The 24,223-nt window shown below is 35.6% G+C and overlaps 1 protein-coding gene across 1 annotated transcript in view; it reads right to left on the minus strand.

Moving 5' to 3' along the window:
• The window catches only part of LOC149804430 (uncharacterized), an 86,258-nt gene that overhangs the window by 17,250 nt on the left and 44,785 nt on the right, over positions 1 to 24,223 (minus strand). Inside the window, exons 8-14 of the mRNA XM_089940251.1 lie at positions 20,935 to 22,250; positions 19,745 to 19,796; positions 17,127 to 17,213; positions 14,981 to 15,186; positions 14,134 to 14,287; positions 13,379 to 13,486; positions 9,495 to 9,601 (exon numbers count right to left, since the gene is read on the minus strand). Of these exons, the coding sequence (XP_089796377.1) occupies positions 9,495 to 9,601; positions 13,379 to 13,486; positions 14,134 to 14,287; positions 14,981 to 15,186; positions 17,127 to 17,213; positions 19,745 to 19,796; positions 20,935 to 22,250 (2,030 nt within the window). The remainder of the gene's footprint in view (positions 1 to 9,494; positions 9,602 to 13,378; positions 13,487 to 14,133; positions 14,288 to 14,980; positions 15,187 to 17,126; positions 17,214 to 19,744; positions 19,797 to 20,934; positions 22,251 to 24,223) is intronic.

The following is a 24,223-nucleotide window of genomic DNA, read 5'->3' on the forward strand; positions in this document are numbered from 1 at the left end:
CATTTTTGCTGGAAATGCGAGTAGGAAACACATTTTGAGGGCTGTTTATGAATACATCCAAATAAATCTTCTTCAATGAGATCTGAGTTCTGATAAATGCCTAGTTGTGTTAGAAACATTGTTTTTCATAAGCTATTTCGCTTGCACATGTGCAGAAGGGTAAAAGTAGGAGTTCTTTTTCTTTGCTCATTGGACCCATCATTTTCATATCATGACCACTGTTTACTAAAACTCCCCAACTCATCCTACTTTATGCAAAGGTTTGCCTGTCTGTGTGCAGTACAGGCCAGTCTGCCTTAGATCTTAGGCCAAAAAGTTCAAATCTGAACACAAACTCCGATACCAACAATAGGCAAATTTTTGTGTAAATAATTGGGTCTCAAAAAATAAGTTATTCCCTTTGTATTTTGTAATGCAAGTAGAGAGTCCAGATTATTTGGTATCCTTGTTGAGCTACATGTCTACTTTTCTGTAATACCATCCAATTCAGTGAATCTTAAATGACCTTGATGATAAAAAGCTCTGAAGTAGGGGACTAACCCCTGATGCTCAACATGGCACCAGGAAATAATGAGTTAATAGTAATGTGAGTTGGTAAGTATTCTTAGAAAACAATTTACTAAAAAAAAGCATTCTCCAGTAAATAAATTTCCGAATCACATTAATGTTAGTTAAGCAGGTGAAAGGAGAAAGGAATGCATGAGCATCCTATCATTACCACCCTCAAGGAAAGAATGACTAAATTCTCTATAAGAAGGATACGGCACTCTGCTATGTAACCCATCACAGTTGTACTCCTATATGGGAAAAGAGCAATTTTTCCTTATCTAGCAAAAAACTGAATCCAGCAAAAGTGCTTAACTGATGGCTGTCAGGTCTCGATTACCACCACTGGACCCAACAGCTTAAACTCTTTTCTCTGCAAAGCAAGATCATGCAGGTAGAGACTGAGAAGGCTAACTATGCATACCAACTACTTCTATTGGGTATCAAAACACTGCATTAAAAAGCAAGGCTTGCAAATATTGTTATAAGTTCTTCACAATGTATATCTGATCTTTTGAGAACCCTTGTGGGGTGATATCATTTCCTGGCCTTCAATAGGAGAAAGAGATGATGTTGAATCCCAAAAGTTTCTCTGTGCACTTCAATGGACTAGCTTTTGTGATTTTATGTCTCTATTGATTATCAATTAACACATTAACCCCTGGTGATGAGTTTAAGTGGCAGGAGGTAGTAGCCTACTGCCGAGCTCTGTAGCGTCAAGGTCATGTATCATACACTAAAGTGGGTGGTATTATAGAAAGGTAGACAGATGTAGCTCTACAATGATACCAAATATCTAGAATTTCTAGTTGCACTACAAAATACAGAGGGAAAAACCTCATTTTTTGGACCAGATTTTTTTCTACCCAAATTCACCCATGGTTGGAATCCGATTTTGTGTCTGGAGTTTGGACTCTTTTGGTCTCAGATACAAGGCAGACCGATATGAACTGCAAACAGACAGATGAACCTTTGCAAAAAGTAGGATAAGATACATATAAAAATTCCAACTTTTACCCTTCTGCTCATGCTCAAGCCAAATAGCCAATGACAAACAATGTTTCTAGCACATCTAGGCAGTATGTTATTGGAAGATCACCACGAAGTTGGTGTTTTAGGATTTATTCAGAAACAGCTTTCAAAATGTGTTTCCTACTCAAATTTCAGACGTAAATTACAAAAACTTCCAGAGGTTAATGTGTTATGAAGAGGGATTGGATGACCACTTTTTGCTGATGGCAACTTATTCTTAATTAAGAAGCCTGGCTTTGTCTAACTATGGAACCATCCATTCTGAATTGAGTATAGGTCGGTTCCATTGAAAGGGCATGCACCTTACTCACCCAGCAAAGTAAAGCTACTGCTACCAGAAAACACATTTGAATGATAGCAACTTCACTAAGGTCATGGCTAAAGGTTCAAACTAATCTGAACTGAGACATGTCAAACCCACAATGAATTCCATTTAGGAAACCATACTTGAGATTTTGGGCCATTCCGTCAAAATTTGATGGTTGGTCTGACAGATCCTTAACATGCCCAATATCCCCACTACCATGATGCCTGAACATGCTTGATCATGGAGCCAATTGTTGTATTTAGGTACTCTGCATGAAGATGCTGTTTATGTTGCACCAGTCCCAGAAAACCTGTCACTTAACCTCGTAAGACTTCACAGTGGAGGGCCTTCTAAATCCTCTCTACCACAGAAAGACTTCACAGTGGAGGGCCTTCTAAATCCTCTCTACCACAGAAAGACTTCACAGTGGAGGGCCTTCTAAATCCTCTCTACCATAGAAAGACTTCACAGTGGAGGGCCTTCTAAATCCTCTCTACCATAGAAAGACTTCACAGTGGAGGGCCTTCTAAATCCTCTCTACCATAGAAAGACTTCACAGTGGAGGGCCTTCTAAATCCTCTCTACCATAGAAAGGGGAACTTCCTTTTGACACAAGGATCCTTTGACTAGTGCTTGGCATGAAGGTAAAGCTCATATTGGCTGGAACGAAAAACCTTTGACCACAGCTTTTTGAGCAGGATGGACGTCATAATTATTTTGCTAATGTCCAGCAGATCATTCACCACAGACTTGTTCCGCCTGAATCACTTTTCAGATATGACCCCATATTTTCAGTATTATTCTCAGTACCCAAACTACAGTGGTTAGGGTACACCCAAAACGCCTTGAAATTGATTTTGTTGACTCGATCTCGCTACAAAAAGTCTATCATTGGACTACCCCCAAAATACACAAATTCAATGACAGATACATGGACAAATCACTCAATGTGTGAAGGTCTGCCCCTTCGGAACTGCAAGTTGACCAGGACATGAAGCCTGGCATAGATATGCATGATCTGGACCATTATCTTCAGCTTGACCATTATCTTCAGCTTGGAGCATCGAGCAGAAAGTTCCAAACCAGAAAGCATAGGTCAGGTGATTTAGCTGCCCATTATTTTCTAAAGTAGGCAACCAAAACCGAGTTCTTTGAGAAGATGACAACTGCCTTCCTGAAAAGTTTATTCATTCAGACATTTACTATGGTCTTTATTTCTTTAAGGTTTACTGAAAGAGGTAGCTCTTCTGGCCCCCATTTGGCACTGACCAAGGTAAAAATGAATAACATGTGGATTCCCCAACAAAATGAACTGGCTGTGAAGTAACTTACAATCTGGATACGAGTTCCTCCTGTTAGCAACTATTTCTTGTGCCACTGATTCACGATTGATATTATTTCAGTCAGTATTGTAACACACTGATGGATTCAACTGAAAATGGGTTGCCGATGGGCCAGCAGGGACATGAACAACATGTAAATCAAACAGCAGCTGATAAGGATTAAGTCTGCTGCCACATTTAAAAGACTATGGAGTTGCATAAACTCTTTTGCAGAAATCAACTCCATGGGAAATTGTCTCTTTTAAGTTTAACAATTCATGCCATGCATATGTGATGAAGGCAAATGACATTGAGGTTTATGAAAAATTCCATGCCAATGTGGATAAAATGCTGGAATGGGATAAGATCATTGTTGAAGTTCATTAGGTACCCTAACTGACTATAATGGGAATGGAGATTGTTTTTTACCCTTCACCAAATAGATACTTAGACTGTGTTTTTAGAGGATGTCATCAATTGACACTGTCACTGATAATGATGTTGAAATTTAGAAAGTGACCATGCAACTGATGACCTTTGTGAACACCTAATGACAGATGTGAGATTGAATGAAAGTTTGTGAATATAGCGGTTCTTTGAACCAGAACCTAGAACTTGCATGAAGCTGGGTGGATAGGGATTGAAAATAAACATTGGTTTGGTCTAAAGTAAATGTGAATCTGTCCCTTTCGAAAGAAGGCGTGACAATGTGCCATCTCCATTTCGAATCTTGGCACAGCTATGTACTTGTTGAGCTGGCTGACAACTATAACTGGCCTGAGCTTCCTGGTGGCTTTGGGCACAAAAAACGGATTTGAGTATTATAAAAAATATTAAAAAACACCAAATCTTTTAAAAATTGCTAGTGATGTCAAATCTGGCATGGAAGAAGTTGTAACTATATTAAGTACTAGCTCCAAGGTAGCCTGGAAAACACTCCTATCCACTTTATAAAACTGTGGGGTCTGTATGCTTAATACTGTACTGTTTTTGTCCATGGCAGTTAAGTTCAGTGCAAAATGTCAACAAGTTTGTCTGATACCAGCATGACAAGAAAGATGCTGCTTTCTGAGAGAAAAGCCATGAAATCGCCTGGAAAAAGGCAGCCTGTATTCTCCTTCCTATCTGCTGACTGCAGCATTAGACGGAAGGAAGGGTAATTGTCTTATGATGAAGTCCACTGAAGTCATCACCTTGTAAATCTGGCTTGCAAACTGCACCATTAGGTACAGAGAAATCAACAAAACCCAATAAATTTCATCCATGGTCACTTTGAGACTCAACTGTATCCACTCCAGTGGCATCCAAGTATGAAAAGTCATCAAGGTTCTTCCTACACTCACTGCAAGTGTTGGTTATCTGCCAATGTATTTATGTCAGCATAAACCACATCTGATGGTATGGATGAGATGGTACCATCATCAGTTTGAGTGGCAATGTATCTCCTCAAATGATAAGTGCCTTAAACAGTGACCCACTGGTGGAGCTGGTGGGTAGTCAAATGGATGGGCAGCTAGAAGGGTGGTTCAGGCACTGCCTGGACAAAATGTGTGGCAAAACAGATGGACAGGTTAGACAGTTCACTGTCTAACTCTGCATTTCAGGGAAAGGCTTGCCAAAATGCAGCAAGGTTTTCTAAAACGACAGATTCTATGTCTCTCATCTCCCATTACAACTAGCTGGCTGGGCTGTTCAACAGCCAGAGTAGTGTCATAAAGATGGATTATCAAAACATAAGATATATCCATGCACCTTGACATATAGGCTCCAAAGGCCATGCTTGAACATGCAGTGGGACATATGCCTGCTGGGCTATATTACAGAAGGATGACAATCTCCCATTTTATCTAAGCCTTCATTATTGCCATGTGATGGAAGGAGGGACAAAAGAAAATCATGTCAGCAACTACATTATCCTTTCTTGAACCATTCAACACTGTGCTTCCAGCAATGTCTAGGGAAGATGCATCCCCACCACACCTTCCTTCTCATTATCTAGCTGACCATGTTATGGTTGCCATTGTCAGTACATCACGTTGTATCAATGTGAAAATAGTAAATCACATTCTATTGATGTAAAACGATATTAAAAGTGGTTCAAAATCAAGTGAAACATGGGTTCCATGAAACTCAGTCTTGCCTGTGAACAGTGTTATGATATTGCTGCTTTCTGTTTAACCAGCATATGAGAGTACCAAATATAGGTATATAGTAATATATCAAAGTTTTTGTTTAACCAGCATAAGTGGGTACCAGCTATATGTATATAGTAATATATCAGTTTCATTTTAATACAGCAACATGAAGAAGACAAAAAAATAGGTACTTAGATTTCTCTGTTCGCCTCACAAAATATATAAAAATTATTTTCTATACTTTAAAAGTTGTTTTATATATTTTGTATAGACATACCTTCATCCTTAAAAATATCATGTATTTTGTCATATTTATTGTGTGTGATGTCAATGGTGCCTGCACATGAGGTGTAGAATGTGGAAAATGTGAAAAGTGCAGATGACTGCAATGTATTTATACAAATTAATTTATCCCCACTGACACAACACAGGAAACTTTCAAGAAGTTTTCATTTTTAGACAAATTGAAATCGAAGAAAATTTTATGTTGCTTCACTAATGTGGGGTATATTAAAGAAAATGGCATCATTCTAAAGCAGACATTACCTAATTAACAGGTGTTGATGCCATGTTCAATCTCACATACAGAATCAGTGTTCGAAATCTGAGGTTTATTTATGGTATGTGTGATGGTTATGCCATTTCCAGTATATATCAACTGCAAAATATGTACACTTGATACAATTAAAAGTGAGAACTCAGCAGTTAATTTTGTTCTGAAACAGGCCTGTGTTAAATGTAAAAAAAAAAATTATATCAGATTTCAGCTTTTATGAAGTCCTCAAAAACTAACAGCACATTTGACAATACGTAAGTTTTTTGACAGAAGATAAATTTTGTAACCGTCTAACGCATAAAAAAGTTTTATACAATGCCTTGGTTGAGCTCAATACCAATGAGAAGAAAATGAACATAAAATGTGTAACTTAGAACATAAGCTGTTTTCATCATTATACAATTTTTGGGTGTCATTTCAGAGTAACACAAAATGCCATTGTACGTTTCTTTAAGCAAAATTGAAATAACTGTTAAACACAGATAATAACTGGAATACTTGGATAAGAGTAGCTAAATATAGAAATGATGTATTGAGGAATGATGCTCACAGTAATAAAAAAAGAAGCAGCCTGCTATTTTGGACTAAAATTGTCTGTTAAAATAGAATGATCACCAGAAATATGCGCAATTTTTTTATTATATGGTCAGAGCATACCATCTTTAAAAAGATTTTAATGGTTATGGGTTTACTTATAAGGAGTTTGCTTCTTTATTTTGTTTACTTCTATGTTCAAGAGTGAATTTTTGGAGGCCCTGGAAAGCTTGCAATCCATTCTGATAAAAGACACTGCATGCAAATTTCGATTTGCAATCAATACATATCAATACTTGATTCCTCCATCATTTTCAAACATAATTATTACTGAAGAGTTATAACTGCTACCGTAACAATGTTATACTTATATTTAATCAAGAGTTTCCTTCCAATGTGTGCCATTTAAAACAAGTGATTCATATGGAAAACTAATCCTAACCAATTTAATGCTTCTTTCATACATTTTCTTACCTTAAGTTTCTTTTTAGGCCCTTTCTGATTGTATCCCCTCAAAGATTACACAGATTACATACTGACACATTATAAGATCTATTAATCCTGATGTAGGAGAGAGAGAGAGAGAGAGAGAGAGATAGAGATAGAGAGAAAGAGAGAGTGAGGAAGAATAAGAAAAAGAACAAAGAAATAGGCCTAATTATGTAAGTACAGGTTTGAATAACATATATATGGCACATATATTTTCTATATGGAAAATGTTAGAGTTCCAAAAGTGATACTGCCACTGTGGTGATAAAAGTGGAAATATAATTTTTCTCCCACTAAGATATTTACGTATCTCATTATGAAATATATAATAAAATCAGATATCAATATATGTTACTTAAGGGTGTGTATGTGTTGTTATAGATATATATGACAGTAGAGCAATTAAATTCATCTTTTAAGGGTGGGACTAGAGGTAGGGAGTGGTAGATAGGTATTGGTGATGGACAAATGACGACTAGAAAATAGTAAAACTCAAACTAGGTCATCCTCATACAAGACTTGGTTTCAGTTGATGTAGCTCTTGTAATCTTACTAAACAAAAATAAAATACAGAAACAAAGGGCAAAGTTCCATATCAAATTGGGCCATAACTGTGTTAAATTTTGCTGGAAAATGAGAAAATCCAACTGACCTAAATATTTTTAATGAAAAGTCTCACACCAAGTTTGGTCTGCCTCCATGAATTCCTCAATAGTTAGATGGAAATAAAATTATAATACACTTAAAAGGACAAAGTTCTAAATCAAATAGAGGCCTTAACGCCATTAAATATGTGTGTGTGTGATTTTGATTTTTAACATAGCTTTAACAATTTTTCAGTTACATCGCTATGATGTCTGCAGTGTGGCAGTTTATAGTAATGTCTAGCATTGGGGCATCATGCCGCAGACATGTAATATGATGTCCCACCCAGTCACATTATCCTGACACCAGGCCGACCAGTCCTAACACTAACCTCTTAATGCTGAACGCCAAATGAGGCAGCTGTTAGTACCATTTTTGTAAGTCTTTGTTATGACTCAGCCGGGGATTGAACCCATGATCTACCGCATCCAAGGCGAACGCTCTAACCACTAGGCCACCAGAGCAGTCCCATTAAATATGAAAAAAATGATGAAAAATCAAACTCTATGTGTGTGTGTATGTGTTTGTGTGTGATTTGGTCATATCGTTACAACGTTTGCCGTGTGGCAGATTAGAGTGATGTTTAGCACTGGGGCATGTTGTTGATGCAGACATGCATCATGTTGTCCCACCCAGTTACATTATCCTGACACCAGGCTGACCAGTCCCAACACTAACCTCTTAATGCTGAGCACCTAAAAAAATAATCAAACTTGACATCTTCCTAAAGTAAAGATTTACACCAAATTAGGTTTAAGTCCATATTGTTTTTCAAAAGTTTGTTCAGAAACAAAATTATGGTAGAATTCTATGTCAACAAGGGCCATTACCTATATTAAATTTTGCTGGAAAATGGTAAAACTTTATCTTGACCCGAGTCTGTTTATTGCAAAACCTCAAAGCAGATTTGGCTTGATTCCACAAGATCTTCAAAAGTTCTTAGGAAACAAAATAATGTGACATGACATGACAGACATGTATAACATTACATGCTGCCTTAACACATTAACCCTTGGAGGTTTTTGTCGTTTTTGTCTGAAATTCAAGTAGGAAACACGTTTTGAAAGCTATTTCTGAATACATCCGAAAACACCAACTTCCATGTGATCTTCCAATAAAATAGTGCCTAGTTGTGTTAAAACATCGTTTTTCATTGGCTATTTGGCTCGAGCATGAGCAGAAGGGTACAAGTTGGAATTCTTTTTTCTTCTTTTTTTTGCTTAATGGACCAATTATTTTTGTATCGAGACCACTCTTTATTCCAAATGCCTATCTTATACTACTTTTTGCAAAGGTTCATCTGTCTGTTTGCAGTTCATACTGGTTTGCCTTAGATATGAGACCTCTGTATTTTGTAGTGCAACTAGAAATTCGAGATTATTTGGTATCATTGTAGAGTTACATCTGTCTACCTTCCTATAATACCACCCACTTTAGTGCATCATACATGACCTTGACGCTACAGAGCTCGGCAGTAGGCTACAACCTCATGCCACTTAAACTCGTCACCAGGGGTTAATGTGTTAAATGATATAGCAGATGACAGAAAAGGGACTGGATACATGCTGCTTTGCTGCAGCTTTCTACTGTAAAAATATCTAACTAATGAATCTCAAGTTAATGCCCTAATATGCTACTGAATTTTAAAAACTATATCCTTTTTAAACAAGCCCCACAGTAAAGAGCTCTCATGAATTTGGGCCATTGGCATGTCCCTCTTGTTTTCTCAGCCAGAAAATAACAGTGTTTTAGTGTTTCACACATAACTGGTTGGTATCTAATATAATGCAGATGAAATCTGATAATGGGTGACAAGCATACGTTTCCTGCTAATTTTTTCACAAGGGTTATTGCAAAACCAGGCTTGAATTATCCAATAAGATCATAAGAATATTTAGTACTGTTTTATGTCCGCCGGAAAAACTTACTTCTGCATATTCAAGAGAGCTTCCCCAAAACCTGGATCAGGGTCATCACCTCCAACCTCTAACCTCAGCTTCTCTAGGTTCTTCAAATGACCCAGATAAGAGTATGTCTGTTTTGCAAAAGAAATTTGTAATAATCAGATATGCAGATGATGCAGCACCAAAGCCTTTCCATCATCTTTCGAAGGGTACATTATGTAAAAGCAGCTATTTCAATGTTAGAAAGTAGTTTCCATCACTTATTAATGAGGCCAGTAAAAATAGATGTTTCAAAGTACAAGCTATATTCACAAACAAAATATACAAACAGTTCAAGCACTACATTCGTATAATTCCTTGTGTTGAAATCTACACATCAGAAATGAAAACAAAATTTAGAGCAATATCGGTATCACAGCTGGAGGAATTTCTAAAATGTGATTTCTTCATATACAGTAGTCCCCCACTTGAACCCCACCTCCGACCAGTGGCCAACTGCTTATGGTCAGAATCCCTTGGCACTGACAAGTTTGTATTCAAAAGTACCCCTCAAGAATGGCCACCCCTTTAACATGACCAGCAGCTAGCATATTAGTAAAAAAATGTAAAATGTTCCCCTCATGAGCGGTCACTCTTTTTCCTTCAAATGTATCCAAACCAATAATTAATTCATATTGTGATGTAAGGTAAGTAATCAGATTATCTCTATCGTCGATACATGTCTCCAATGTCAAGTTTCCGTTACTAAAAGAAGTGTTGACTAAAGTACATGTAACAGTAAAATTAATATTATATCATTGTCTATAAAAGCCAATGTTTACAGGAGATGGGTGTAGCAATAATATAAAAGAGTTTTGGGCTTCACACATCTGTCGAGTTCTTCTCTTTGATGATAACAACTGGACATAATTGCCAAGATCATACAGGGTCAGCATAGGCTAAAAATAGATTTTGTGCATTAACACACACGCACACAGAGAACTTAACATTGAACAAAACAGGGTACCAAAGACTGAAAAATCAAGTGACAACACATTTATCGCTTCCTTTATGAAGAAGGCATTTTGTCCACTCGACAAAAGTTTCTGCATAATTATTGTTGTTGTTGTTATAGGTTTTAACGCCATTTTTCAGCACAATATAGGCTATACATGGCGGCCAGTATTAATGGTGGAGGAAAAACCCAGAAAGAACCATCAACCCACGAGAAGCTACCGTCAAGCTTCCTCACATACCCACATTGGCCAAGCCCGAGACTCGAAACCCACGCAGACAGCGGTGAGATGGCAGTGGTCCGTAACGGTGAGCGCTTTAGACCACTCGGCCACTTAGGGCCCCTCTGCATAATTAAATTGCATACAGTTTGCAACATCTGAATAAATCATTACCAAACATTAACATGTCATCACATAAATGGAGACGTATTATTTTAGAAGTGGTTATTCTACTTGATGACATCGGGTGAGGTGGGGAGGGTAGACTTGCCAAACAATTTTATGTAGAAATGACTCAAATAAAACAATTTTATGATTAAAAGACTTGAATAAATAACGTCGTTACCAATAAGGAGGTTGTTCATCAGCAGTGGGAAAATGGAGCAAATGGAAAAAGAATTATGTATGTACCAAGATTTAAATGACATTTTTTAATGGTTTTGCAATGTGCATGACAACATTACCCGCTTGCATATCATGCTTACGCCAGGAATAAGAACTATTAATATATATTCATTTGAAATAAGTCTATTATTATAACAAGAAGAACCTTTTAATAACTAATGTTGATTTTAAACGAAGATATTAAATGAAGATATTAAATGCTTTGAAGTATGTAGCTTTCTTACTATGTACATTAAATATAATTCTCACAAAAAATGTAGTCACCCTCTGGAAAGGCCATCTGTCTTATAAGGCAACTTTACCGTTGCAGAAGGGGTGGTGTTAAAGAGGGGCAAACTTTCAATGACTCAAGAAATAACTTGATATTTGATTAAGGAGATTTTAGTCGGTGTTTGGTGTGTGTGTGAGATTTGGATTTTTAACACAGCTTTAACAATTTTTCAGTCTGCAGTGTGGCAGTTTAGAGTGATGTCTAGCACTGGGGCATGATGCCGTAGACATGTAGCATGATCTCCCACCCACTTACATTATCCTGACACCAGGCTGACCAGTCCTAACACTAAACTCTTAATGCTGAGCGCCAAGTGAGGCAGCTGTTTGTACCATTTTTTTAAAGTCTTTGGTCAGGGATCAAACCCACGACCTCCTGCATCCGAGGTGGACACTCTAACCACTAGGCCACCAGTGAGGACTGTCAGTGTTTGGAATCAAACATTACTTAAACAAATCGTTAACATTAATTTAAATGACAAAACACCTAAAATGACGAAGGTGTTTTAAAATTTCATCAACTTTTATAAAATTTCATGAAATACTGCTACAATTCTTGTGTTGATAGGAATGAAAAGTTATCACTCAGCACTAAGAAAATACAGCCCTGGAAGTTCTTTTGAAGGTTTTTTCAAGAAGGTTTCAATAATTTCCAACAGTTATGGAAAGTGGGATTTTGAATTTTGAATTATAAACACAGCATTTACTAGTCAGTTCATATTATTTAGTAAATTAGTCATTCATTTGCAAATGTAATTAGTTTTCCACTACAGCAAAGTGACAATACATCTAGCTGCATATTAAAATGAAGTCCTTGTAGGTCAGGGATATGATAGCTTCCTTGGTCTCGTGAGTTTCAGGGACCATGTCCTTTTTTTAGGGTCAAAACTGCATCTTCTGACACCTGAAGAATAACCTTCCCAAATATATATCACACAAAGATGATCAAATGAACCTGAGAGAAATCTTGTGTGGATTTATAAATAATGTAAGAGTCCATATTAATTTTATTCAGTGATACATTAAGTGGATTGATCTTAATTCTGAGATGTCTTTTATTCCTACTTTATGGTTGCTTATAATAGACTATTTCACTGCAGGTAAAAATAAATTTCTTTTTTATCTTGACTGTTTAATTTCTAAGAATGAAACCAAACTGTGCTATAAAACATTAATTTCAATAAACAATGCTTTAATGAAGTCATTGTGATATTTAAATACTTTAAAAGGAACTGCTTCTGCACCATTCTACGCAGTACACTTTCTGCTGATGATAAATTATTGTTATCATTTCTTCCATGTGTTGCTATTTGTTATGTTCTTTTATAACCATAGGAAGTGGCAATGATAGAATCTGGAAACATATTCCTGAAGAATTTTCCTTCCATAAATCAGAAATTGATGATGAAAGATTGTTCTCAAGTAAAACACCATCTAAGCTTTAATGACTGTGGTGATGCTTCATTGTAGAAACATTACAGAAACTTCAGGCAGAACACTGCTGATTTGGCCAAATCAGTGTGCCTTTGTTTTAGCATGATACTATAGGTCAGCTTTTCCCCAAGAGACACAATGATGTCACTCGAACAAACTATGCAGAAGGCATATTCTTCCTTTCCCAAATGAGAGCATTTGAAACATGAAAACTGCTGAGGACTCCTGCAGAAATTGCTGAGAATGGCTATAGATAGGAATGCACTGGTGTGGGGAGAAGATTAAATGGCATACCTATGTGAATTTAATGAAATCCCATGAGCATGTAAGAAAATTTCTACAATATAAATGTATCCCATTTCTGAAAATCCAGAGTCGAAAAATAATGCAGCAAATTTGGAAAAAAATCAAAATGGAACTAATGGATCTAACAATATGCATGTAAACCTCCTGAATAGGGTCTATGTAAGAATCAATATACCATGCTAACGGTAAACAGATAATGAGGTATTCATTAAAATATGAAAATATAAGGCAAAATAAAGTTATAGATGGAAAACATCAGTGGAATATATTGTGTTATACCTCAGGTGTCCAACCCAGGCACTCCCCTATCTGCAACTCTCTTAGGTGGTCCATCTCCCACAAGAAGCTCCACTCAGAGTCCAACAGCCCCTTCAGACTTGTCAGGGACTGAAAGTTATATAATTATTGGTCAGCTACAACAGCTATACAAAATATTATGTCTAAAATGAGAACCACTCTCAGATGCATGTTTTTAACTTTAAAAATAAACAAGATTTTACAGAATGCTAAGTCTCACCTGATCTGTGAGGCAATGTTTAAAGTTAATCAGTGACCTCCGTTTGCCTGTGATAAGCAGTACCCTCCAAAATCAATACACCCATAGAGTTCAAGAATGTACATGCAACAGTATCTGAGAATGTGAGCTAAATGTAAAATCTTAATGTTGGCACCTATACCAAAAATGACATCACAATTGTAAAGGTGATACTTATGTCCTAAAATTTTGAGACTAAAAACAACAGGTTCTTTTTTTTTGTCTTCTAATTTAAAAGCATGGATCATGGTAAGAGTGCTATGAAACAAGAGTAACAGATCAGACAGATGGCAAGGTTAATGAATGGACAACAAGAATTTTCTTCATTCTGGGTTTAAAACAAGGGAAAACCAAAAATCATGAGTAACTACTGAAGTTCTACCACCTGCTTTTTAAAGGAACTGGTTCCTTGTTACAGCAAAATGAATTTACAAGACTTTCAAAAATGCTGACTTCAAAACACAACAATGACAATGCCTGACATCATTGGTATACTTGCCACTACTTGCAGATGGGTCAGTAACTTGAGATCTCCCAGACCTCCTGTGAAAGAGAAGGAAGGCATCATAATCCCTGCAGTTCCACGCAGCCGCAGTTCTCTCAGGTTGCTGAGCAAGGAAAACTTCCCAATATCTACCTTTGTGGGAGTTGTCCTGTACCAAAGAAAAAAAAGCATATTTTTATGATATTATATTATAATATATGAATATGAAATTCAACTGTAACTAAAGTAGCATAAAATTTAGTGTTAAATAACACAGTTATAATACAAGACACATTTTCCATCTCTTACTAATATCTACATGCAAATGAATAAAAAGCATCCAATTTATGACCTTCAAAATAACCTTTGTGTATAATAAAAAACAGATCACAGTAACCCACTTGCAAAAAGTGATCAGCAGTACTACTACTTGCAATTCCAAACTGGTTGCAAAAAATTTCATCACATTAGATTTGCTGCAAAAGTACAATGTTGTCATGTCAAAGATTGGTCAGCAAAACAAATCTGAGAAAAGTGTATCTGGAATCTTGTGTAAGTTCACAGAAATAAATTGATCAGAATATCATAAGGATTCTGGAAAGTGATGAAGTTCAAAAACAGCACAATTACGAAACCAAAAGCATAAAAAAGCTAACTGCATCATGTACAATATCCTGTTTCCTGCAGGTTTTCAAAAACCAAATGAAACCACTATGATATCATGAGTTTTCTGAAAAATGATACATTTAACCAATTGCAATAACATAAGCAACTGAAAAACTAATTAAAATAATAACACACACAATGTAGGACAATGAACATTAAATACTGTCAAACCATGTAAATTAATATGCCTACTTACCACATTTGATCATCATCATTGAAGTCACTGATCATTTCTGCTACTAGCACCTCCAAATGAGACAGCTTTTCACAAACTGAGTGAAGTACTGATGCTGGAATGTGACAGAACTTTATCTTCCGCAATGTGCGGAATTCCTGAAGGGATGAGATTAACTGATGCCATGTGCGATTCCAGTCATCTGAATGATCCAGACCAATCAAATTCTGAAATGAACATTAAAGTTCTGAAAATGTGGGGAGCAGTAAAACATTTAAGGGTAATGCACTGAACTAAACACAAACTTACTAACTGATGTTTCTGCAGTCATTTTTCAATCCTTCCTAGTATCTCAGCCATAGCAAAGAAGTCAGTAATCTGCCTCAGTACTGACGTTATTCTGGAACTGTAGAACCCTTCTGGGCAAAAGCACCCTGAGTTTCCTTAACTTTACATGAACTGAAATTATCTTTATTGACATTGGTAATCATTCTATTTTCATGTTCTTTCAGTTTTGCACAAACATATTTGAGATGTATGAGAGCATAACAATTTCTGCACAATTTCTCCTGTCCTCCATGCACATCTTTTGCAGGAGCAGGTAACAAAAATGTGTGAATCCTATAACACTATCGCCTCTCTGCAAAACTGCTAGTGCAAAATTTTTCTTCATCTGTATATTAAATTGTGAATAATACCCGTCTATTGCTGATGGATCAGACAAGGCACAACCAAAATAATTTTTGATGGTTTACAATCACAAATTCCCACGCTTTCTTACAAATTACCTAAATGCACAACCCCTTTTTGGCCCCAAATAGATCAACACAGTATGAAAAATGTCCCTATGACCAGAATTATACCCATGTTCATCTCTCCATCAACAATTTGCATACAACGGGGTCCAAATAAATAGACCATGGCATAAAAACATGGGCTACTGATGGAACTCTGAAAAAATTAAGCAAGCAGGCATGGACATCAACAGGGAGAAGAGGTAAGTGTTTAAATAGTAAAAATCACATAAATGTCATTAACTGTAACCTTCTCTAATAAAGCTCTTAGCTTTTTGGTAAAAACTACCATTATTTTCAATTATCCAATTTCTGAAAGATCATTTAAAACATTAATACAAATGGCTTCAACACAAGTAACCTGTGTACCACTGAAAACATTGTATTATGTCATTTCTTTTTCAATGTGAATGTGGATACATTTTAGAATGACTGCTGATTCAGGAAAAATTATTATTTTTTATTGTTATATTAGTAAAATACTGATGCTGTGATTTTGTTGCAAAGTTATAGCAAAATTTATGTCCATACTTGTGTAAACATCTAAGTGAAAATTTGGGAAACTTAGATTCACTACAAAATTTGAACTTGCTTCACTATAATGAACCCTATCTGTAGAACTATTTTTGAATGAGTAAACTATATTAATGCTGAATACTTAAATTACATGTACTTACAGCATTCTCATTATTTGAATAGTTAAATGAAATGAGTTGACTTAACACATAACTGTGACTGCTAAGTAGGCTCTAATTGCATTTAAACTTTTTATTTCCACTCTCTTTACTTGATTTGATACAAAAGTCTAATTAACATAATAATGCAATGGAGATCGACTTTTGATTGATTGTACCATCTCTGCAAACATGTCTAACAAATTTCATTTGTCAACTGCTTTTTGCTTAAATATGCTAACAAGGTTATTTGTCATAAAGAACACACTGAAAAGTTGAATTGTGTGCGTGTGATTTGGATTTGTAACATAGCTTTAACAATGTTTCAGTCATATCGCTACGATGTCTGCAGCGTGGCAGTTTATAGTGATGCCTAGCACTGGGGCATCATGCCGCAGACATGTAGCATGATGTCCCACCCAGCCATATTGTCCTGACTCCAGGCTGACCAGTCCTAACACTAACCTCTTACTGTTGATTGTTTAGAACACATCGAAAAACTGATGTAATCTAACTAAGCCATCAACATATGAATATAAATATGCTAGTACATTTCTGAACTCTACAGAGAGTTGTTTATGTGCAATCTTGTTAACAAACTTCATGGAATGGACAGATGGGCATACATGACCAAATCAAAATTATGAATCACTGATACAAGCAGCGGGAGAAGTATATAAAAATGAAATAAAGACTTACAATTCCTTCTACTCTATGTCGATTCAATCCCTGAAGTGCTTTTTGCCAGTTGGCAACAGTCATTCCATGAAAACTAACATCCTTCCACTGAAAAGAAATCCATGAAACCTTTCATATATTTATGGTACTGATGTGGCATGTTCAAAAGTCATCATTTTCACTTGCTCTACACATTGTTCATAAAACACATTATCAAACCTCACCTGCCATAGACCACTGTTTCAATGACAAGAAACCTATCTCCTAGAAATAGAAGAATTAATGACTGATTTGTATACTCAAGAACATTTATGGAATAAATAGTTAAAGTATGGCAATTATTTCAAGTTAAAAATTAAAGAAGCAAATAAATGTTAAGTTTTGAAATCCAATTATAATTGGTTATAAACTGTCAAACATCCTACATCAACTGGTGATAAATGACTGGCTGATATCAACCTAGGTCAGCTGTCTCAGTGTATACTTGGGAAAGGAAATTAGCTCCATTTCCTTGTCAAAATGTTGCTACTATGACGATAAAGATTATCTTCCATGTATGTTAAAATCACATCCCTGTATCAATGAAAACCTCTCCAATGTGAATAATTTTGTGATCATAATCATTAAACCAGCTGAACAGGTTCTCTATGCATATGGCATATGATGATGACAGACACAGAGCCTGGGCAGATAGGCATATGGCATTTGATAACAGACATAGAGCCTGGGCTGATAAGTGTGTGGCAGATAATGATAACAGACATACAGCCAGGGCTTGTATGCATCTTGCAGATGATGATAACAGACAGAAAGCCTTCAGGAAATTTCAGGAAACCCATCAGCCTGCATTTAATATGCAACTCTGAACAAGTCTTCTATTGAAAGATCAAGATGGTCTTGTGGTATGTAACAATTTATGCTGTTATGTAACAATGGATACCTTAATGTTGTTATGTAACAATGGATACCTTTATGTTCTTATGTAATAATGGATACCTTTATGCTGTTATGTAACAATGGATACCTTTATGATGTTATGTAACAATGGACACATTTATGCTGTTATATAATAATGGATACCTTTATGCTGTTATGTAGCAATGGATACCTTTATGCTGTTATGTAACAATGGATACCTTAATGATTTTATGTTACAATGGATACTTTTATGCTGTTATGTAACAATGGATACCTTTATGATGTTATGTTACAATGGACACATTTATGCTGTTATGTAACAATGGATACCTTTACGATGTTATGTGACAATGGATACCTTTATGATGTTATGTAACAATGGATACCTTAATGCTGTTATGTAACAATGGATACCTTTATGATGTTATGTAACAATGGATACCTTTATGATGTTATGTAACAATGGATACCTTAATGCTGTTATGTAACAATGGATACCTTTATGATGTTATGTAACAATGGATACCTTAATGATGTTATGTAACAATGGATACCTTAATGCTGTTATGTAGCAATGGATACCTTTATGATGTTATGTAACAATGGATACCTTAATGATGTTATGTAACAATGGATACCTTAATGATGTTATGTAACCATGGATACATTTATGATGTTATGTAACAATGGATACCTTATGATGTTATGTAACAATTTATACCATAATGCTGTTATGTAACAATAGATAACTTTATGCTGTTATAAACAATGGTTAACTTGATGCTGCTCTGAAATCTGTGCCTCTCATAAAGTCATGCAGTTATGATATCTTTGAATTAAATTAAAACTGTCAGTGATGTCTACTCTCCAATGAACATGATGTAAAACTGGTAGGATACATGTAAATTGCTTAAACTGACTTTGGAATGTACATGTATTGTTGACATAGGCAATATGCAAAGAGAAATCATGCGCAGAAGCTGGCAAGCCATTTCTAAACACACATGTATTGAAACTTTAACTATTTCCACAAGAACACCATTATAAAACTTCTAATACTTCCAACTGAATCTCAGTGATTCTGCTAAAATAGCATACCAACGGGTCAAACTTTAGCCAATCATATGCATTTTCCTAGCATTTATTGTAATTTCTCCCTCTCTACCCTTGATTATATTTAGATTTATTATGTGCTCTAATTTCTGAGGTTTCAGGAGCAACTGTGCACCCTGCAGAAACTTCTACATCTTTTCCAATTATCACTGCACAATGAATGTCTATCAACAACAATATAAATATTAAAACAAGTTATTAGGTATAACTCTATTCAATGAGTCAGACCTTTCTTTCCTGACACCCTATACCTTTTATTATTATCACTACTGAAATCATTGTTTAGGGCCAGTAAACCAGGCTAGTTCCTTGTGCACAAAGACTGTTTTGACATTAACCACAATTTACTTGATGCAAAAAATACAACTTGTACAAGCTTTTGCATCAATGAAAATATTAAATTCAGTGTTTCCTAATGCAGTGGAAACTGCAATGATTCCAACCTTTAGGGTTAGAGCTTCTGCATTTCCCTAGACATGTGAAAGAGTAACAACTTTTCTGTTTCAGTAGTTTGCAAAAAAAAATCAGCATATCTGAACATATTGCAACATTGATAATAAAAAAGAATCTATTGCAATACAGATCTTAACTACATGTATACAACTTACCAATGAATGATGAAGAGACAGTTGATGCCACGCCCTACAGACTTGTCCTGCTCTGAAATACAAATAGCATTTTTTGAAGAACTTTCTTGTCTGCAAACTACTATGATGTACGCAGGTACAACAAGGGCAAAAAAATCACTTTGGGCTGTCAAATTTTGTTCTGGTTTATCAGGAAATCAATTACCATATAACCTTGAAATCTACTCATCAAACTCTTTTGAGCTCTTGGCAAGATTAAGCTTCAAATCAGATCTGGTTTAATTCTAATAATAAATAAGGAACCCAGTGTAACAAATCTGCATTAGCAATGATTATGTTAAGATGATGAAGGGCCATAACTCTAAGAAATTTGCTCTGAATGTGCTCATCATTGACCTCTTTTGAGTTTTTGTCGAGATGAAGCTTCAGGGCATTTTTGGTCAAAATCTAATAATAAATGTAGCAGCCAGTGTTTACTAGGTTGTGAATAAGCAATGCCTAAGCTAAAATGGTCATAGGGACATAACTTTGAAATGAGGAGAATGTACGCATCATTGACCTCATTTGAGTGGTTGTTAAGTGATGCTTCACAGTAAATTTGGTTACAATATACTAATAAATATGAATGCATGTGCATTCACAAAGCAGAGACAATGGAAGCTAAACAGAGACTATTTCTTTGTCCCTTTGTCTATGTTACTGGGGGTAATAGAACAACTTTCATAAATTGACTATCAATATATCAAACCTTCCTGAAGGTTGCTCAGTTCTCCATTTTGCCTAAGAAGCAATTTTTGCCCATGTTTAGCATGAAGATTGGTTTTTCTGGCTAGATTAATTTAATTACTGACCCTACTTTCTAAGATGGCATCACTTTAATTATATTTCATAACATAATGTTCATATGAATTTCTTAGTAACAAACATCGTGGTACAGATACTATGACAATGGGGTATAATGCAAGTAACCTCCTTGAAGAATGTAAAGCATAGGCAGATATATCATCAACAGAATCATCTGTTCAATTGATTTGTATAAAATCTTACTTGATGCATAGAATACAACTTAAATAAAGAAGATTAACCTTTTTTAGAGGTAGTTATGTCATTTTGTTGTTGATGTTGGTGTCATTATGCTAATCAATTCAAACTGCTTTTGAAATATTATCAACTTTTTTCTTATATTTAATATAAATGCCTCTGCAACTTACCGAACCAGGTCCCTGACATTAAGATAATAAAATATCTGAAGCATACAGTCAAATCCACCATGAAGTCTATGAACAAAGCATGAAGAGTAGTCTATCCCTGATTTTGTATTTCGTTTCCTCCTGAACAGTGGCGCATGAGTATGCTTACTTTGTTTGTCTGTGGCTACTTTGGAATCACTGCTCTCTTCAGATGAGGATTTAGAATGAGTGTCTTTGTGTTCTGAGGATTTCTCAATATTTTGTGTAGCAACAGGCAATTCTTTCTGGTTTGTCACAGTTACACTAATATTACCAAGGTTTCCACCATTAAATGTGTTTGGTGGGAGAAAGACCTTAAGTCCATCACTTCCCTGAAAGAATCCTGACGGAGGAACGATAATTTGCATGTTATTGATTTTCAATGCCAGCGGACGATTCAAACTGAGTCTTTTCACAACTGCTGGCGGAAGAGTCAAAATCTGACCCTCTCTCATATTTGAATTATGTGAGGTTATTACTGTTTTTGTTGTTGATGTTGGTGTCACAAATGTGGTTATTGATGGAAGTTTAACCTTTTTAGAGGTAGTATCTTTACTTGTTGTGGTAGGCTGAACTAATGTTGGTAACTGACCTAAATTTGTGCCTGGGAAACTTCCTGTATTTGAACTGATCCCTGATATCATGGGACTCACTGTCACAGTTTGATTTTTTGGCCAGTCGGGAAGAATTGGAAGGATTGGGGGACGTGTTGGAGGAAAACTTCCTGGTAATAATGATGACACAACATCACTTATGTGAGGTCTTGGACCTGACGCAGGGTTTAATAACGTTTTTAATCCAGAATGAGTTGATGAATTTGGATACAGCATAAATCTGGAATTATTCTGACTATTATTTGATGATAACAAAGCTGAAGATCCAGTAAAATGTGTTGAAAACAAGGAAGAAGCAGATGAGGCTGTAGTGAAGGTTCCTGGCATTGAGGAATTGACAGTAATTAACATAATTCCTGAAGGAAGAATTGATGAATTTGATACAGCTGTCAGACTGCTGGGAATTGATGATCCATTTTTTGAACCAAGATTTCTTTTGTCTAACACATTTCGCAGGTTGTCCATTGTGAAATCACTGGCTTTCAGAGAGCCAAATTTACCACTGCTCTTGTCATACTCTGGATCAAAAGGCTCCGACTTGATCTGGACAGGAAGATCTTTAGGAGCAGAATTAAGTGACGGTTCTCCAGAGTGTGGCATTATCTCAGTTCCAACAGAATCCATAAGAATCCTCTTCTTGGAAGGTCCTGTCGCAGTGGTAGTTGGTGGATATTTACAGCACCGCTTAAAAAAAGAAGCATATGGTTTAAAGAATTTCTTCCACACAAAAAAATCAAACAGTAAATAATAAACAGTACATGGGCACCTTAGAACACAGTATCCCACCCGCACCTCATGCTGTGATTCACCCCACTGTATTTGGCTTGTAAACCATATATATTTGTGTAAGAGTTGCATCAACTGCAAACAAAAGAAACAGACACTTTAATCTGTTGTTGCATAATGCAATGTCAGATTTGGATTTATGCTGTTGAATCTAATTTGTACACAAATATATACAGTAGAATCTTTATGCCCACACTACTTCCATAGTGATATTTTTATCACTACATACTTACACGTACAAGTCAAAATACAAGCAAGACAACAACTTTTAATGTTGAATCATACTGGAATGCCTATCATCTTTAAAGGACAGTCATAAAGAAAATCTTAAAACTGTAAATTCTTTGTGCTTTTATAAATCATTATGCAGCCTCCTCATCATCAATTGGCCACAGGCTAAATTACCATAAGCTTTTCCCATTCAGCCATCTACTTTTGTTATATTATAACATTTCTTATTATAATCTAGCATTGACTTAACCTTGTACTTTAACTCTCAGGAAGCTACTTCAAAAGACAACAAGAAGGCTGATTTTAAAAACAAATTTACTACAACCAAAATCCTGAAATTATTAAAATTAATAATGTTGGATTGTTCAAAATTACCAACTGCATTATCTCCTTTGACTCAGGCTCATTTTGCTGTTTTGTGTGATGTTATCATAGAACATAGATCCACTAATGTAGAAAAAGGAAATGTTATAGAGAATTATGTCCTTCTAAAATACTTACCCAGTCAAATTAACTTCAGGAATTACTTCTGCTACCTCCCAAATCAAGCCCTCCCATAGGCTTGAAAAACATCACCCCATCTATACTTTGTATAGACAAAGGGAATCAACTCAGATTACCTCCCCTTATCCACTAGATAGCAATCCGTACACCACCATGTGACTGTGTTTAAGTATTTTTGGAGAAACCTAATTTATGATAAAATTTCTCCATCAAATCAGGGTTAGAAGCATATTTCTTTCAAAATTTTTAAGGTTTTTCAAGGTTCAAAGTCATGTTTTTCATGATGCATTCTTACAATAATTTCAAAGGATACATAAATGAAATTGTAAACACAAGTTAATACTTACTATTACTTCATACGAAGAACATTTCTTGCAAACTTATTTCTTTTAAAAAAACATGAAGTCAAGATTATGATCATTGATATCATTCCCATTAATACTTACATCTGGGCATCAGAATGATGTACAGTCACTGAACTATGTTCATTTTGCTCTGTCTACACTAAACTATTTACAAAGTTCAAAATATTTTAGAGTGAATTTTTCAGTTCTTGTAGCTTGTCATCAAGCTGTTTTTCAAGAGCTCTAAGTTGAGTAATTTTGTCCTTAACACTTTTCCTCAAACTACTTGATGTCGTGATAAAGAAAATTTTCCTATAGGTCTCTGCTTTCAATGCATAGTCATCAGCAGCAGCTGTCATTGTCTCAACGTCTTTTTCAGTACCTGCCTTTCTTCTTCATCCACCCCCATAAAAGAAAAAGTAACAAAGATATTTTGTTTTTTTGTATTATCACTTATTTAAAAACAGTGTCTGGATATTTAACTATTTTATATTAGATATATAAGTATTTTTCTCAGCTTAGCTGTAGTCTATATTTTTAGATTCATCATGTTCATTGCACTTATTGTCTGTCCTATTTCCACTCAGTCAAAATACAGAACCAGATCCAACTAATTTCATAATTAAGACAATATACAGTTACTATTTTAAAACTTGAATCTCTGTGTTCACATACTTCTTTCAGCAAAAATGATTTCATGTTGAAGGCTTCTTGTTTTGCCATATTAGCCACCAGTACAAGAGCATGGTGTTTTTTCCCCAGCTGCATGTGACTTTAGAGCACTCTCTCCCA

Source organism: Sinohyriopsis cumingii, chromosome 2 (assembly GCF_028554795.1).
Source record: "Sinohyriopsis cumingii isolate HCF-2022 chromosome 2, ASM2855479v2, whole genome shotgun sequence".
NCBI lineage: Eukaryota > Metazoa > Mollusca > Bivalvia > Unionida > Unionidae > Sinohyriopsis > Sinohyriopsis cumingii.